The sequence below is a fragment of the Primulina tabacum genome, chromosome 18 (assembly GCF_025594145.1).
Source record: "Primulina tabacum isolate GXHZ01 chromosome 18, ASM2559414v2, whole genome shotgun sequence".
Taxonomy (NCBI): Eukaryota; Viridiplantae; Streptophyta; class Magnoliopsida; order Lamiales; family Gesneriaceae; genus Primulina; species Primulina tabacum.
This window is the reverse complement of record NC_134567.1, coordinates 18,518,221-18,536,592: the sequence shown is the minus strand read 5'-3', so window position 1 is coordinate 18,536,592 and position 18,372 is coordinate 18,518,221. Positions and strand designations below refer to the sequence as shown.

The window sequence follows — 18,372 nt, the reverse complement described above, 5'->3', positions numbered from 1 at the left end:
CTTCGATCTGACTTCGATTCTACGAAATCTAGTATTCCTAGAACACATAATATATATCAAATCATAATTCCTCTAATACATGAATTTCAAATCATGTTAGAAATCGATGAAGCTTACATCCTTGTGTAGCCCTTGACAAGAGGAGCACGGAAATATGTTCAGATCAAAATTCTGATAACCGGGTACTGCACAATCAAATTTTGAAACCAAAATGAAGCTTGAGGAATTTAGCTATGAACTCTCGGTCTTCTCTCTTGCTTGAAATCTGAAGGAAATACATTATATACATGGTTCCATGCATGGCAAGACAAGTGTCCCACTCAACTTTCATTAATTGCACTTTAGCCCCTGAAATCTTCACTATTTGCAATTTGGTCCTCCCAACTCTTTTTAGTTCAATTTCAATCCTATGGAATTGTAAAACCATGGAATATGACTCAAAATTCCAAAATTCATAAATTAAATAATCTTGGATTAAAATGATAAAATCTCAGGCCTTACACTGTCTTTGGAATGGACCATTGCTTAATGGCTTCAATCTTAGAAGGATCCACCGATATTCCTTCGTTCGAAATAATATGGCCCAAAAATGCCACATGCTCCAACCAGAACTCACATTTCTTTAACTTGGCATACAATTGCTTATCCCTCAACAACTGCAACACAATCCTCAAATGCTCACGATGAAGTTCTCGTGTCTTTGAGTAGATCAAGATGTCATCAATAAAAACAATGACAAAACTATCCAAATACGGCTTAAAGACACGATTCAATAAATCCATGAAAACTGAAGGAGCATTGGTTAGTCCAAACGACATCACCAAAAATTCATAATGGCCATACCTCGTTCTAAAAGCAGTCTTTGGTATGGACTGTCCTCCGCTTTTACCTTCAATTGATGATATCCGGATCGAAGATCGATTTTCAAAAACACGGTGGCTCTTTGCAATTTATCAAAAAGATCATCAATACGTGGCAAATGATATTTGTTTTTAACAGTTACCTTGTTGAGTTCTCGATAAACAATGCATAATCTCAACGATCCATCTTTCTTTTTCAGGAATAAAACCGGAGCTCCCCATGGCGATGAACTAGGCTGGACAAAACCTTTATCTAATAGCTCCTGTAATTGATTTTTCAATTCTTTCATCTCAGTCGGAGCCATTCTGTACGGAGCCTTAGAGATTGGAACTGTACCTGGAATTAAATCAATAACAAACTCCACCTCTCGATCAGGTGGTATTCCAGGCACATCATCTGCAAATACGTCAGGATAAATCTTGAACCACATATTACTTTCATTTTGCACATCCAACACTGAAGCAAGAAAATCAATACAACCTTTTTGCAACAATTTAGTTGCTTGTAGACAAGAAATAATAGGAATACTCGTCGAAGAGCCTAGACCAACAATGTAGAACCCGTAAATTAGACTACGTATAAGTCCATGTCATAATTCTAGTATTTTAAATTAAAATGATTTTATTGCATGAGTATTTAAATGCTTTTCTTTAAAGTTAATTATTTTATGCAGTAGTTTAATTTTTTATCTTTTCAGTTAATTCAGTGAGGCCGGACTGGAGTAGGAGTTTTGAGATAAAATTTAAGATTTAGAAATCATTCCCAGAGTTTATTTTAGCTCGCTAATAAGTTGATTTAAGTTAAAAAGGAGGTTTAAGAAATTATTTAAGTAACTTGAGGTGTTAATTCACTAAATTATTTAAGGGATACGTAAGGCTCTTAAGGTTTTAAAATTTATCAACTAGACAATATTTCCTCTCCATTAATTGTTGAATTTTCGGCCACCCTTAGATGAGTAATCAATTCCTTGCCAACTCAACCTTTGACCCTTTCCTTGTTTTATATTAGTAGGATAATCCCTTCAATTTTTTTTCTAGCACTATTTAATTAATAATCAACCTTATCCTAGCCTTGTTTAGTATGTAGGAATCGGCCACACATCACCATTATGCCCCTCCAAAAATCATTTGATATCAAGCAATTCAAAATTCAAAAAGAGGGAGACTTGGTCATACCCTTTGTATCCCTTTATTATTCGATCTCCCACACTCTTCTAACCATTTCCCCTCCCCCATCACCACAATATTGAGAGAATTTTAGAGCATTTTCGTGGGTTTAGTGAGGAAAAACCGAGAGCTCTTAAAGAAAAATAATCTAGTAGCAAGCAAGAAAAGAAAACGCTCCATCTCCTCCGCTGCGTTTCGTTCGTTTCTTTTCAAAACAAAACCAGGCATGTATATGTTCTTCTTTGCTCTTCAATCAAGCCATATTAATATTTTGAAACATCATACTCATGATTTTTTTAAGGCAAAAACCGAAATATTAATGAACCATTTTCGAAAATGTAGTGCAGAATTTTGTTCTTCTTTCATGCTTCACGGTTTGCTTGTTTTTGTGAGTACAGGTGGATGGTTCGATTCCAGGCTCCCAAGGCTACATCTAGACATGTTCTAGGATGGATTAGGACCACATTGGTCCATTAGTTCAGCCCCCATGCTTGCTGGAAATCGAAATGACAGCAACTCCCCAAACATGTACCAATTGCATTCGATTTTCTTGTTTGATGTCAAAGGGAAACGGATCTGATCTTGGCAGCCCTAAGGGCCTATAGTCATGGTTAGAACACTTCCCTATCATGTCTAAGACGTGACCAAGTTGCCCTTTTGAGGCTTGGTCCATGGTGAAATCGGTTTTTAAATCAAACAACAAGAACAGCCCCTTCGACCCTTTTAAATTCTGCATGTGTCCTCTCGGTTTTGGGTGTTGGTGTGGATCTTGGTTGGCTCTTTAGCCCTAAGCCACGGTTCAAAGCATACCCATGATGTCTAGATCAAGCCATGGCCAACCATATGGCCATTGTTATGATGCATGACAGCAACAAAACGAAATTTCAGAAACATCACCGTACAGATTTTTGCGTTCTCGGTTGAAGCTTGGTGTTGTCCTAGGTGTTGGATTGGATTGCGGTTGGCCTAGGGCCCTTAGCCATGGTTCGAGCCACACCCCTTAGGATGTTGGGAAGAGACTCTAGTCGGTGGTTCAAGCCCCAATGACCAATCGTCTCGCAAACAAAGCAATGCAAGCGCAAGTGCAGTTGCTGGAATTTTCTGGCAGCAACTTGGTGCTTCGGTTCGGAGGCTCGTTTGAGTTCGTGGTTGCATGTTCCTGGAAGTGCCCTGGAGTGCGGGTTAACGAAGGAGTTTGCACGAGGACGTACAGTCTAAAGGGGTCGGGAATGCCTGGAAGTGCCCTGGAGTGCGGGATAACGAATGAGTTGGCACAAGGACGTACAGTCTAAAGGGGTCGGGAATGCCTGGAAGTGCCCTGGAGTGCGGGTTAACGAAGGAGTTGGCACGAGGACGTGCAGTCTAAAGGGGTCGGGAATGGTGTGTCCCACATCGGTTAGCAAGAGTTGTCTTGGGCAAAATATATATGAATTCACAATCCTCCTCTCATGAGCTAGCTTTTGAGGTGGAGTTAGGTGGATTCATATCATATGATATCAGAGCCATACTCTTGACTAGTCGTGTGGGTGCATGTTCCTGGAAGTGCCACGGAGTGCGGGTTAACGAAGGAGTTGGCACGAGGACGTGAAGTCTAAAGGGGTCGGGAATGATGTGTCCCACATCGGTTAGCAAGAGTTGTCTTGGGCAAAATATATATGAATTCGCAATCCTCCTCTCATGAGCTAGCTTTTGAGGTAGAGTTAGGTGGATTCATATCACCTATGGCCTTGGACTGGACAGTGCCTCATCGAGTTAGGAAGGTCATGTTTTTGGCCGTTCATGATTCGGATCATTTTTGAGGTTGTACGAGAAATTACGGTGCGATGTGCCAAATTGACTCTCAAAAGAGCGTTTCATGTTTTGGCCTCCATTCACCAAAATTTCGACTTGCATCATTTTAGGAGCATTATTTCATCATTTTAAGTGTATTTTAATCATGACTAAATGATGGTTCGGTGTTGGTTCGGGTTGGCACGGAGTCATGATTAAATACGGAGTCGTTGGGCGTAATTGTCTCGTTTTTGGATTCAATTACAAAGTTTGGTCAAGAAAATCATTTGCATATTTTTCATGTTAAATTTAGGTCACAGCGAGCCTGGGAACGATCCAATCCATGTGGTAAAATAATACAGGATATTTCATTATGCCATTTAATTATATTACGTGCATATAAATATAAAATATTCATTTTTGAGATTTATGCGATATTGCTTGTGGTCATTTCACTATCATGGGAGCATTATATTATCCGGTCGCCAGTTACCGGTCAGTTCACTTATGTACCACCCAGTATACTGTGGCATTAGTCTGATCAGACGTTCAATACTTTACTCGATCGCCAGTTACCGGTCATGGGAGCATTGTATTATCCGATCGCCAGTTACCGTAAGTTCAGTTCAGTTCAGTGCAGTGCAGGGGCCACTTGCGTAGACCATAATCTCAATAGAAAATTTTTACATGCTATTTCAGTACAGGGCTCCAAGGAGCAAACATTTTCACTATGATTTTCAGTTCAGTTATGCACGTATTATAATTGCTCATGACAAGTTTTTTTCACATTATGCCTCATGACATGATATTTTATCCAATGCAAATTTTACTATATTATTTACCCGTTATTTACGATATATGCATGCTGAGTCTTTAGGCTCACTAGACTTGATTGTTGTAGGTACTGATGATGTCGGGGCCGAGGGCGGGGACCAGTGAGCTAGCTTGGGTTGGCAGTAGTGAAACCCGAGGACCTCATTTACTGCACTTGCCATTTTTTTATGCTCAAACATTTTATCCGTTGTTGAATACTTTAACTTGTTATTTTGGCAAATAATAATTTCTTCTCCTGCTATTTTGAACATTTAACTTGATTTATCAATTTATTTTGTGAATGAGGCATTTTAATTATTTTAAAAATAAAATTTTAATTTTTCCGCAAATTTTCAAACACAAATTTTCGGGCCATTATAGCTGGTATCAGAGCAATGGTTCTGTAAAGGGTTGTACTACTAGTGACCACGAGAAGCTCATGAAATCACGTCTTCGGTCTGTAAGTTTTACATTTACGCATTTTATTTCAAGCATGAATTATTTGACAGCATGTTTTCATGAATTATTTTACGTCCAGATTTATTTTATTGTTCAGTATTTGAATTTAAATATATTATGGAATTATGCATGTTGGTTACGTATAGGTTATGTATGGAACAGTATGCCCCTAGACGCATCCTAGAGCGCACTAGAGATGAGAAGCCTCGCCATGAGGACAGGGAGGAGCAGAGGCAGGAGAGAGACTTACTTGCCTCCACCACCCCCTCCACCTGACATGAGTGCCCAGATGCTAACTGGGATGATTCAGTTCTTCGCACAGTTTGTGGGGAACCATGCTGTGGCGACCAGGCCGACAGGGCCCGAGGCTGTCTACGAGAGATTTATGAAGATGGGTCCTAAGGAGTTTTTAGGGACGACAGACCCCATGGTTGCCGAGGGCTGGATCAAGTCCCTCGAGGTTATCTTCGAGTTTATGGAGCTTGGAGATGCAGACAGAGTCCGATGTGCCACCTATTTATTCGGAGGAGATGCCCGCTTATGGTGGGAAGGAGCATCAGTAGCCCTGAACTTGGCTACACTAATTTGGGCGCGCTTCACGGAGGTATTCTACTCCAAATATTTCACTGAGGACGTGTGCACCAGGTTTACCACTGAGTTCATGAGCCTGAGGCAGGGAGATATGACGGTTACGGAGTTCATCCGTATGTTTGAGAGGGGTTGTCATTTTGTACCCCTGATCGCGAATGATGCTAAAGCCAAGTTGATGCATTTCTTGGTGGGTCTACGGCCGATCTTGCGCCGTGATGTTAGGGTGTCTGACCCTACTAATTATGAGGTCGCTGTATCCAAAGCTCTAGCCACAGAGCAGGATCAGCGTGATATCGAGAGAGACCGCCAGGGCAAGCGCCCAGTCCTAGGTACCGCACCGCCCTCCTCCTCAGCAGCATCAGCAGCAGAACAAGAGACCTTTTCACGGACCGCCAAGAAACAGAGGTCAGCAGCAGCAGCAGCGGGGACGCCCAGCCCCGAGGACTTTAGAGCACCCAGTTTGCCCTAGGTGCTCACGCCGCCATCCTGGAGCATATATGTTTGGCTCAGGGAAGTGTTACAAGTGTGGCAGTCCAGACCATATGTTGCTGCAATGCCCTCAGAGGAATCTGCCTACCCAAGGCAGAGTGTTTGCTCTCCATGCTACGGACACGAACCCAGATACGATACTCATGACAGGTACATTTAAAGCTTTAAGTTTACATTTGGGATTTAATGTTTTGGGAATCGGGATTGAGATCTTGAACTTAGAATTGCGATAGGATTGCATGCTCTACTTAGTATTATTTTCGGGAAATTTAAGTTAGAAGAACTTTGACCTTTGCATGTCTATAAGTTAGTACTTGTGATTATTGGGTTCCGCTTAGTATTCCAACCTTTCAGGGAGAATATTTATATCTGGTTCCGCTACGAAGGCCTTGATAGATTCAGGGGCCACTCACTCATTTATTTCGGATGTCTTTGCTACTTTCCTCAAGGTCAAGACCGTTGGGCTAGATGTAGCCTATTCAGTAGTATTGCCTTCTGGTGAGGAGATGGCAGCTACCAATGTGATCCGAGACATAGATCTTGAGCTCCATGGCAACATTGTTTATGCGGATCTGATCGTGTTGCCGATGCCAGAGTTTGACATCATCCTAGGGATGGACTGGCTATTGCGGAACAGAGTTTTGATTGACTTCCAGCGGAGATCTGTTCTAGTCCGACCGCCTGGAATGACGCAGTTCTTATTCCAGCCGAACATGTACTTTCCCTTACCGCGCATTATTCCTTATTTCAAGGCTAGGAAGCTCATGCATAGAGGGTGTCGGGAGTTTTTAGTAACTTTTATATCTGTCCCCGAGGCACCCAATCAGTCAGCTTCAGATGTCCCAGTTGTCAGGGATTTTCTAGACGTTTTTACGGAAGACGTCTCTGGTATGCCACCCGAGAGAGAGGTGGAGTTTTCTATCGAGCTTATGCCAGGTACGGTTTCGATCTCAAAAGCACCGTACCGACTAGCACCGACAGAGATAGCAGAGCTTAAGAAGCAGATTCAGGAACTTCTGGATAAGGAGTTCATTCGCCCGAGATTTTCACCATGGGGCGCGCCAGTCTTATTTGTGAAGAAGAAGATGGCTCTATGAGACTTTGTATTGAGTACCGGGAGTTGAACAGGGTTACAGTGAAGAACAAGTACCCACTTGTGGGGACCCGGACGCTAATCATGTTCTTAATCATCATTGGGACTAATTAATCAATTATAATAAACAAGGTCTAAATTTTTTTTTCTTTTTAATGCGGAATGTAGTGAACTCAAACTAATACACAACTGAGTATAAAATAAAGAACAAGTCCTGTACCGTCTACAAATCAGTAAAACTAAGGTTCAACATCTAATTATCAAGTGCCAAAACCCTATATAAGTCAAAGTCCGAAGTCTCCACTCTATCACGATCTCTCCTCATCTCCTGGACCCTGATCCTGTCCCACCTGTTGTCATGTACACATACAAACAAGACAACAGCCGGATAATTCCGGTGAGAATATAATCCCAGTATAAATAAACGAAACAGGCAATCATATAAACAAGTATAAAGCATGTAACAGGTAACAGCAATATGTATCAAAATCTGAAACATAAATAATATCAAACTGTCGACAATACTCGTAGCTACACAATTTAGACTAGACTCAATCCTAGTCTAGGGATCCCGGTTTCCAGAAGTTGGCATTCCTATATCGACCAACAGTAATAGAAAAGACTCCAGTTCTATCCACGTCGATAAGGTATCGATCACCAGAAATAGAAAAAGGTCTGATTCTATCCACACCGATATGGTATCGATCACCTAGTAATAGAAGGAACTCTAATTCTATCCACACCGATATAATATCGATCACCAGTAATAGAAGAAGCTCCAATTCTATCCACACCGATACCACATCGATCAACAGTAATAGAAGAAACCCATATTCTATCCACATCGATAGCCAATCATCCGGTGACAGACTTTGGCACTATCGCCAATACACTATCTTGTGACATCGTTCAATGTGCCCGTGGCGATCCCGCCACTATCAGACACTTCTGTCACAAGATTACTCGTCTAATACCTGTTATCTATAAATCAAGAAAACAAGTACATCAATCAAATCAATGCAAATATCGATGCAATAAAGTAAAGTATGTGATTTAGGGAAACTCAAGTCTAAACCGACTAAAGTCGATCTCCCGATACCACATTGACTTATACCTTTCGTTCGTAGTTTCGGTCTGGAATTCAAACTCTGTCAATCCCTCGATCTGGCAATGGCAATATCAATAATATCATATTAATATACCGCTCAAACCAACTCCAATCTGATCAATAATTCAAAATCAACGGTATAACCGCACAATCCCGATATCCCGGTCAATATAACATCACCAGATAATAATTCTCTCAACTAATAATCGACACCAATACAATCTGATATCATATCTCAGTCAATTAACTTCAGAAAATCATAATAATTCCATAATCAGTCCGTTTCTTAATTGACTTCGATTCTATGATGTCTAACATGTCAAGAACATCATATATGACGTGTATTCAATTCCAACAACATCATAATTTAAAAACAAGTCAAAACGTAGTAAAACTTACGTCCAGTTGTAGCCTACGTTGCTAGGAACTCGGTACCGAAGTCGGATTCAAAATCAGACGCACGGATTTTGCACAAAAGGCGTAAGGATTTTCTATAACTTCACAGAAACTTTTTCTCGATTCTGAATGATTTTCGTACGTTTTGTATATATATATATATACACATTCACGCATGTAAAGCAAATGGCTCATCCTACATGCAACACGTCTCGCGCATATGCGCGACCTAAATCGGCGCATATGCGCGAGACCTTCTGGTCTTCGCACATATCTTCTCGGCAGCTCGCGCATATGCGCGACACCTTCCGTGCATATACGCGAGACTCTCTGGAGTTGTGATCGAACCTTCACACAGCTCGCGCATATGCGCGCCTTCCTGTCGCGCATATGCGCGAGACCTTCTTTCCAATTCGCGGATGTGCGCGTCCTCATGTCGCGCATATGCGCCGATGGTACTGTCCTCGCACATACATTTTCACACGTTACTTCCAATCGTGTCTCGGTTAATCCTTTCATAATCATATCAAATTATAAATCAATAATTACAGATTACTAGGATTAAATTTCCGGGCATTACACCACTTCCGAGGATTGAGGACTTATTTGACCAGTTGCAGGGAGCTTTGATATTCTCCAAGATAGATCTGCGTTCCGGTTATCACTAGTTGAGGGTGAGAGATGCTGATGTTTCCAAGACTGATTTCAGGACTCGTTATGGCCACTATGAGTTCCTTGTGATGCCGTTCGGTCTGACGAATGCGCCAGCGATCTTCATGGATCTCATGAATCGCGTATTTCAGCCGTATCCTGACCAATTTGTGATAGTATTCATAGACGACATTCTCGTCTACTCCAAGAATCAGGAGGATCACAGCAGACATCTGATCATAGTGCTGCAGACCTTGCAGAAGCACAAGTTATTCGCAAAGTTCAGTAAGTGCGAATTCTTGTTAGAGAAGGTGGCGTTCTTAGGCCACATTGTTTCTAGCAGTGGTATTGAGGTAGACCCAGTGAAAGTTGCCGCAGTCAGAGATTGGGTTGTGCCGCAGAATGCATCAGAGATCCGCAGTTTTCTTGGGCTAGCAGGATATTATCGGAAGTTCATTGAGGGACTCCCCTCTATTGCTGTTCCACTCACATCATTGACCAAGAAGAATGCTAAATTTGTGTGGAGTGAGGAGTGTCAGAAGAGCTTCGATACTTTGAAGCAAGCTCTTATCTCGGCACCAGTTTTGGCCATGCCGTCAGGGCCCGGTGAGTTTGTTCTGTATACCGATGCTTCGAAGCTCGGTTTGGGCGCAGTATTGATGCATCATGGGAAGGTGATAGCGTATGCTTCTAGACAGTTGAAAACTCATGAGAAGAACTACCCTACCCATGATCTAGAGTTGGCCGCCGTGGTCTTTGCCTTGAAGATTTGGAGGCATTATTTGTATGGGGAGAAGTGCCAGATCTTTACCGACCACAAGAGCCTCAAGTATTTCTTTACGCAGAAGGAGCTGAACATGCGTCAGAGGCGTTGGTTGGAGCTTGTGAAGGATTATGACTGTGACATTAGCTACCACTCGGGTAAAGCTAATGTAGTTGCGGATGCATTGAGCAGAAAAGTCGCAGTGATGGCTCATTTGACGATTCAGAGACTTCTTCAGATGAGATGCAGAGGTTTGATCTAGAGCCATATCCTCAAGGTAGAGTTCCCCGGCTATCTACCTTGACTATTCAGTCCTCTCTTCTTGACCGTATTCGCAGTGGTCAGCCAGCAGATGAGCAATTGGCATAGTGGAAGAAGAGAGATGAGGCCAAGGGTAGTGTCTTGTATTCAGTTAGTGATGGTATTGTGAGATACCGAGACAGGATGTGGGTTACTAGCAGTGGTTCTATTAGAACAGATATTCTATCAGAGGCCCACATGTCGCCGTACTCTATTCATCCAGGGAGTACGAAGATGTACCGAGATCTCCAGTCATTGTATTGGTGGCCTAGGATGAAGAAAGACATCAGACGATTTGTATCCGAGTGTCTGACTTGCCAGTTAGTGAAGGCGGAGCATCAGAGACCAGCAGGTTTGCTCAAGCCTCTTCCCATTCCCGAGTGGAAGTCGGAGAATGTTACCATGGACTTCGTGACCGGATTGCCGAAGTCAGTCAGAGGGTCAAATGCTATTTGGGTGATTGTAGATCGTCTTACCAAATCAGCGCACTTCTTGCCTATTAAGATGACTTTCATCATGATTCAGTATGCGGAGTTGTATATCCGAGAGATAGTCCGACTTCATGGTATCCCAGTTTCTATCGTATCTGACAGAGATCCCAGATTCACTTCCTCATTTTTGAAGAGTTTGCATTCGACTATGGGTACAAAGTTGCTGTTTAGCACAACTTTCCATCCGTAGACAGATGGGCAGTCAGAGCGAGTTATTCATATTTTGGAGGATCTTCTCCGTGCTTGTGTGATGGATTTCTCTGGGAGTTGGGAGTCGAACTTTCCATTAGTATAGTTCACCTACAACAACAACTTCCAGTCGTCTATAGGTATGGCACCATATGAAGCACTGTATGGCCGCAAGTGTAGATCTCCTGTTCATTGGGATGAAGTAGGAGAGAGAGCAGAGTTGGGTCCGGAGATCATTCAGCAGGCTGCCGATGTAGTAGTCAAGATCCGTGATAGGATGAGGACTGCTCAAAGTCGACAGAAGAGCTATGCTGATCAGAGGATGAGAGATCTAGAGTTCACCATTGGCGACCATGTCTTTGTGAAGGTAGCACCTATGAAGGGTGTCATGCGGTTCGGAAAGAAAGGGAAGCTCAGTCCGAGATTCATTGGAACATTTGAGATCCTCGACAGAGTTGGGACTCTAGCTTATCGTGTGGCTCTTCCGCCGAATCTGGCCGGAGTACACAATGTGTTTCACGTCTCTATGCTGAGGAAGTATATGGCGAATCTTTCAGCATGTCTTGAACTTTGAGCCATTGCAGCTTACTCCGAACCTATCTTATGAGGAGAGACCAGTGCAGATCTTAGACAGACAGGAGAATAAGCTTCGGAACAAGCTGGTTAAGCGAGTCAAAGTCAAATGGCTCAACCATTCAGAGGAGGAAGCTACGTGGGAGTCGGAGTCAGAGATGAGGAGTCGGTACCCCGAGTTATTCGGTGAGTTTTAATTTCGAGGACGAAATTTCTTTTAAGGGGGAAGGGTTGTAGAACCCGTAAATTAGACTACGTATAAGCCATGCATAATTCTAGTATTTTAAATTAAAATGATTTTATTGAATGAGTATTTAAATGCTTTTCTTAAAAGTTAATTATTTTATGCAGTAGTTTAATTTTTTATCTTTTCAGTTAATTCAGTGAAGCCAGACTGGAGTAGGAGTTTTGAGATAGAATTTAAGATTAAGAAATCATTCCCAGAGTTTATTTTAGCTAGCTAATAAGTTGATTTAAGTTAAAAAAGAGGTTTAAGGAATTATTTAAGTAACTTGAGGTGTTAATTCACTAAATTATTTAAGGGATAGGTAAGGCTCTTAAGGTTTTAAAATTTATCAACTAGACAATATTTCCTCTCCATTAATTGTTGAATTTTCGGCCACCCTTAGATGAGTAATCAATTCCTTGCCAACTCAACCTTTGAACCTTTCCTTGTTTTATATTAGTAGGATAATCCCTTCAATTTTTTTTCTAGCATCATTTAATTAATAATCAACCTTATCCTAGCCTTGTTTAGTATGTAGGAATCGGCCACACATCACCATTATCCCCTCCAAAAATCATTTGATATCAAGCAATTCAAAATTCAAAAAGAGGGAGACTTGGTCATACCCTTTGTATCCCTTTATTATTGGATCTCCCACACTCTTCTAACCATTTCCCCTCCCCCATCACCACAATATTGAGAGAATTTTTAGAGCATTTTCGTGGGTTTAGTGAGGAAAAACCGAGAGCTCTTAAAGAAAAATAATCGAGTAGCAAGCAAGAAAAGAAAACGCTCCATCTCCTCCGCGCCGCGTCGTTGCGTTTCGTTCGTTTCTTTTCAAAACAAAATCAGGCATGTATATGTTCTTCTTTGCTCTTCAATCAAGCCATATTAATATTTTGAAACATCATACTCATGATTTTTTTAAGGCAAAAACCGAAATATTAATGAACCATTTTCGAAAATGTAGTGCAGAATTTTGTTCTTCTTTCATGCTTCACGGTTTGCTTGTTTTTGTGAGTACAGGTGGATGGTTCGATTCCAGACTCCCAAGGCTAAATCTAGACATGTTCTAGGATGGATTAGGACCACATTGGTCCATTATTTCAGCCCCCATGCTTGCTGGAAATCGAAATTACAGCAACTCCCCAAACATGTCCCAATTGCATTCGATTTTCTTGTTTGATGTCAAAGGGAAATGGATCTGATCTTGGCATGCCCTAAGGGCCTATAGCCATGGTTAGAACACTTCCCTATCATGTCTAAGACGTGACCAAGTCTCCCTTTTGAGGCTTGGTCAATGGTGAAATCGGTTTTCAAATCAAACAACAAGAACAGCCCCTTCGACCCTTTTAAATTTTGCATGTGTCCTCTCGGTTTTGGGTGTTGGTGTGGATCTTGGTTGGCTCTTTAGCCCTTAGCCACGGTTCATACCATACCCCATGATGTCTAGATCAAGCCATGGCCAACCATATGGCCATTGTTATGATGCATGACAGCAACAAAACGAAATTTCAGAAATATCACCGTACAGATTTTTGTGTTCTCGGTTGAAGCTTGGTGTTGTCCTAGGTGTTGGATTGGATTGTGGTTGGCCTAGCGCCCTTAATTATGGTTCGAGTCACCCCTTAGGATGTTGGGAAGAGACTCTGGTCGGTGGTTCAAGCCCCAAGGACCAATTGTCTCGCAAACGAAGCAATGCAAGCGCAAGTGAAGTTGCCGGAATTTTCTGGCAGCAACTTGGTGCTTTGGTTCGGAGGCTCGTTTGAGTTCTTGGTTGGCTTTTAGCCTATGGTATTGAACTGGACAGTGCCTGATCGAGTTAGGAAGGTCATGTTTTTGGCCGTTTGTGATTCGGATCATTTTTGAGGTCGTACGAGAAATTACGGTGCGATGTGTCAAATTGACTCTCGAAAGAGCGTTTCATGTTTTGGCCTCCATTCACCAAAATTTTGACTTGCATCATTTTAGGAGCATTATTTAATCATTTTATGTGTATTTTAATCATGACTAAATGATGGTTCGGTGTTGGTTCGGGTTGGCACGGAGTCATGATTAAATACGGAGTCGTTGGGCGTAATTATCTCGTTTTTGGATTCAATTATAAAGTTTGGTCAAGAAAATCATTTGCATATTTTTCATGTTAAATTTAGGTTGCAGCGAGCCTGGAAACGATCCAATCTATGTGGTAAAATAATACAGGATATTTCAATATGCCATTTAATTATATTACGTGCATATAAATATAAAATATTCATTTTTGAGATTTATGCGATATTTCTTGTGGCCATTTCACTATCATGGGAGCATTATATTATCCGGTTGCCAGTTACAGGTCGGTTCAGTTATGTACCACCCAGTATACTGTGGCATTAATCTGATCAGACGTTCATTACTTTACCCGGTCGCCAGTTACCGGTCATGGGAGCATTGTATTATCCGATCGCCAGTTACCGGTCAATTCAGTTCAGTTCAGTGCAGGGGCCACTTGCGTAGACCATAATCTCAACAGAAAATTTTTACATGCTATTTCAGTACAGGGCTCCAAGGAGCAAACATTTTCACTATGATTTTCAGTTCAGTTATGCACGTATTATAATTGCTCATGACAAGTTATTTTCACATTATGCCTCATGACATGATATTTTATCCCATGCAAATTTTACTATATTATTTACCCGTTATTTACGATATATGCATGTTGAGTCTTTAGGCTCACTAGACTTGATTTTTGTAGGTACTGATTATGTCGTGGCCGAGGGCGGGGACCAGTGAGCTAGCTTGGGTCGGCAGTACTGGAACCCGAGGACCTCATTTACAGCACTTGCCATTTTTTTATGCTCAAACATTTTTTCAGTTGTTGAATACTTTAACTTGTTATTTTGGCAAGTAATAATTTCTTCCGCTGCTATTTTGAACATTTAACTTGATTTATCAATTTATTTTGTGAATGAGGTATTTTAATTATTTTAAAAAGAAAATTTTAATTTTTCCGCAAATTTTCGGGCCATTATAAACAAATACATCATTCTCATGCTCATCGGCTAAAAACTTCAATGTCTTGCCCACACAGTCAATCACCGCATGATAAGCAGATAACCAATCCATACCCAATATAACATCAAATGCTACCATCGGAATAACAATAAGATCAGCAAAAAATAGTCTCGTACTCATTTGAACAGGACAAACCTTAAGGATACTAGTAGGACAAATTTCATCTCCAGAGGGCAACACAATACTGAAGTGTAATGGCATAACAGTAGGTTCAACAAATAAAGAATGCATGAACACTTCAGACATAAAAGAGTGTGTCGCACCAGTATCAATTAATGTAAGTGCTTCCTTGCCAGATATTAGAATATTACCTGATATCATCGAAGAATCGGGATTAGCACTTTCTTTGGTCATTGCAAAAATTCTTCCCTAACATTTCCTTGATTCGAAGAAAGAGGAAAATTATGTGATGTGTGCCTCATTTCCTTGCATCTAAAACATCGACCACTACCAACCAAAAATTCACCTTTGTTTGGCTTGCCAAACTTAGGACACACCGGTCGCTCCGTATCTAAATAAGGTAAAGAAGGCTTATTGCGTTGCTCCATTTTGCCTTTTAATTTGTGTCCACCTCGCACAATAGTACTTTTCCCTTGCCATATAGCTTGAAAAGCTTGCCTCCTCAACTGCCGTTCTTTCTCAATCTCTTGTTCACCATGCTCGGCAAGTAAGGCTCTCTCAACAATGTCTTGGTAGGTGATCATCTTTGAGATATGAACATCTCTTCGAATCTCTAACTTCAAACCACGAAGGAAGTGTTCTCCCTTATCTTTGTCTTTTTCAGCAATAAAAGGAATAAAAACACATCCTTCTTCGAACTTCAAAATATACTCACCAACAGACATAGCATCCTGCTTCAATTCAAGAAATTCCTTCACCTTCTTGGCATTGACCTCTCTTGAAAAATATTTGGTGAAGAATAATTTCCTTGAATTTATCACACTTTAATTCTCGAACATTAACTGTAACCTTGGTGGCTTCCCACCAGATACGAGCCGCTTTGACCAACATAAACACATCACAACTTACCTTGTCTTGGTCGGTGAACTTCAAGTAATCGAATATGGCCTCCAACGATTTGATCCATTCAAGATCCACTAATGGATCAAGCCCACCAATAAAATCAAGAGGGTTCATACGTCTGAAACGATCATATGCACCATCATCAGAACTTTCAGTTGTGCCTTGGCCTCTTCCATGACCTCGACCTTGAATCTGTTCACTATGAACCTTCGCTTGTTCTTGCAATAACTTACTGAATTCGATAACAACCTTGGCAGTCTTATCAGTAGGAGGGGTCCTATCATCCCCTTCAATACCCTTTCTTTTGGGAGGCATATCCTACACAAATGCTCACTTTAACATAGATAGGAAGAAAGGATACATCAATGGCAATGAAATAGAATCAATTCTCAATGTTAAAATCAATAGATGCAGGATCGAAAACGTACCGGATTGTCCTAGGTAGAAGAAGTCATATATGGTCCGAAGAAATTTTGCTCTGATACCAATTGAAACAACCCACTCCCATGACACTTACGTTTAAAGAAATCACAAACGCGGAAGCCTTAATATTTGAAAAGGAAACATAACCAATTAACATGCATAAGAATAAAAACTTGACTAAATCCTCCCATAACCATTTTTCAAAATTAAACATTAACCCATCATTCAATATCATTAACAAAATATACAATTCTTTCCCAAAAAGATGCATACTTAAAGAAATATAACTATCCAATATTCAACCCATCAAATAAAATTTTACATGCCAAAAGTTTCCCTTCCTCATGCCTTATGACTTCTCCTATCTTGAACAACCCCTTTCAAGCTTTCTTCTCACCTGCATCACATGACGTTAACTTGAATGAGATAAAACTCAGTAAGTAAGAAGCTAAACATAACAAGTACATATACATGGCTAGGCTTGAAACATGGCAATGGCAATGGCAATGAACAATGAATAATACCATCTTCAATGAACAATAGATAACAAAGCAATATAGATGGTATTTCATGGCATGAATTAAAAGAAAGGAAATGATAATCCTGTGACCTGTGACCAGTGGAGAGTATCTCTTTGATATAAATATATATCAAAAATGTTAGAGGTACTTATAATCATGAAATTGGCCAATCACATGCCAAATTAACAATAATTTCCTGGCTTTGATTATGGGAAATTTCATTGATGCAATTTAACAAATACATGGTAGGCAACAATGGAATACTAGCTCCTTATCAATGAATCCAATGGTATTCTTGGATCAATGAAAAATTAACAATACATATATCAATAATATAACAATGGAAGGATATATACATCAATATACATGGCTTATATACATATATATCATGTGAGGCCCGGGGTCGAAGAGGGTGGGGGGTGATCGCCGGTGCCATGAGATTGCACGTACAATGAGCTGCTCCTGCCAGGCTTCTAGGTGGAGGGAACATGAATGAACCGATCCCACACCGGAATGAGAGGAATTTCGAGACTGTTCAATGTAATGGACAGTAGGGCTTAAAAGATTTGATCTGTACTACTCATATCAAGAAGGTGCGTCTTCTTTTCGGTAGCTCATCACATAAGAACTCAAAAGTTAAGCGTGCTTGACTTGGGGCAATTTTGGGATGGGTGACCTCCTGGAAATTTTCCCAGGGTGCGTGTGAGTGAGTACATAAGAACGCTGGAAAGACTTGTCTTGGTACAGTGAGGACAGTCGTCGAATCTGGGGCATTACAGTTGGTATCAGAGCCGACCTCTCTTAGTACGGTGTGATTCGAGGACAAACCAAGCGGAAGCTTGTGGGCATGTGAGGCTCGGGGACGAAGAGGACGGGTGATCGCCGGTGCCATGAGGTTGCACGGAGAATGAGCGGCTCCTGCAGGCTTCTAGGTGGAAGGGAACATGAATGAACAGATCCCACATTGGAATGAGAGGGATTCCGAGACTGTTCAATGTAATGGACTTTACAGTTGAAGATGACTTAAAAGATTTGATATGTAGTAATCATATCAAGAAGGTGCATCTTATTTTCGGTAGCTTATCACATAAGAACTCCAAAGTTAAGCGTGTTTGAGTTGGGGCAATTTTGGGATGGGTGATGATACGAACACGGGTGGTCAAGCTCTAAGGAAGGCATGGGATCCTTTGCAGTTGCCGGAGGGACCAGTCACGAGGGGACGCCTAAAGAAGTTCAAGGAGGCACTACAGGGAGTCATGAACAAGCATGAAGGGGTCGTGATGCATGGGAGTACGTCGGGAGGCCAAAGGAATATCATTCAAACATTGTTGGAGACGGTCCGAGACTCCACGGACGTGTACACGGACCTGTACACGGGGTCCGTGCCCTTTACAGCCGAGGATGAAGAA

At 41.3% G+C, this 18,372-nt stretch overlaps 1 protein-coding gene across 1 annotated transcript; it reads right to left on the bottom strand.

The window, feature by feature from the left end:
* Window positions 1-497: 497 nt before the first annotated feature.
* Window positions 498-16,334, bottom strand: LOC142532330 (uncharacterized). Its single transcript, XM_075638646.1, has 5 exons — window positions 16,026-16,334; window positions 15,463-15,847; window positions 1,226-1,317; window positions 890-1,123; window positions 498-698 (listed from the first exon to the last, which is right to left on the bottom strand). Exons 1-5 carry the CDS (start codon window positions 16,332-16,334, stop codon window positions 498-500), a joined length of 1,221 nt encoding a protein of 406 aa, XP_075494761.1.
* Window positions 16,335-18,372: the final 2,038 nt, after the last annotated feature.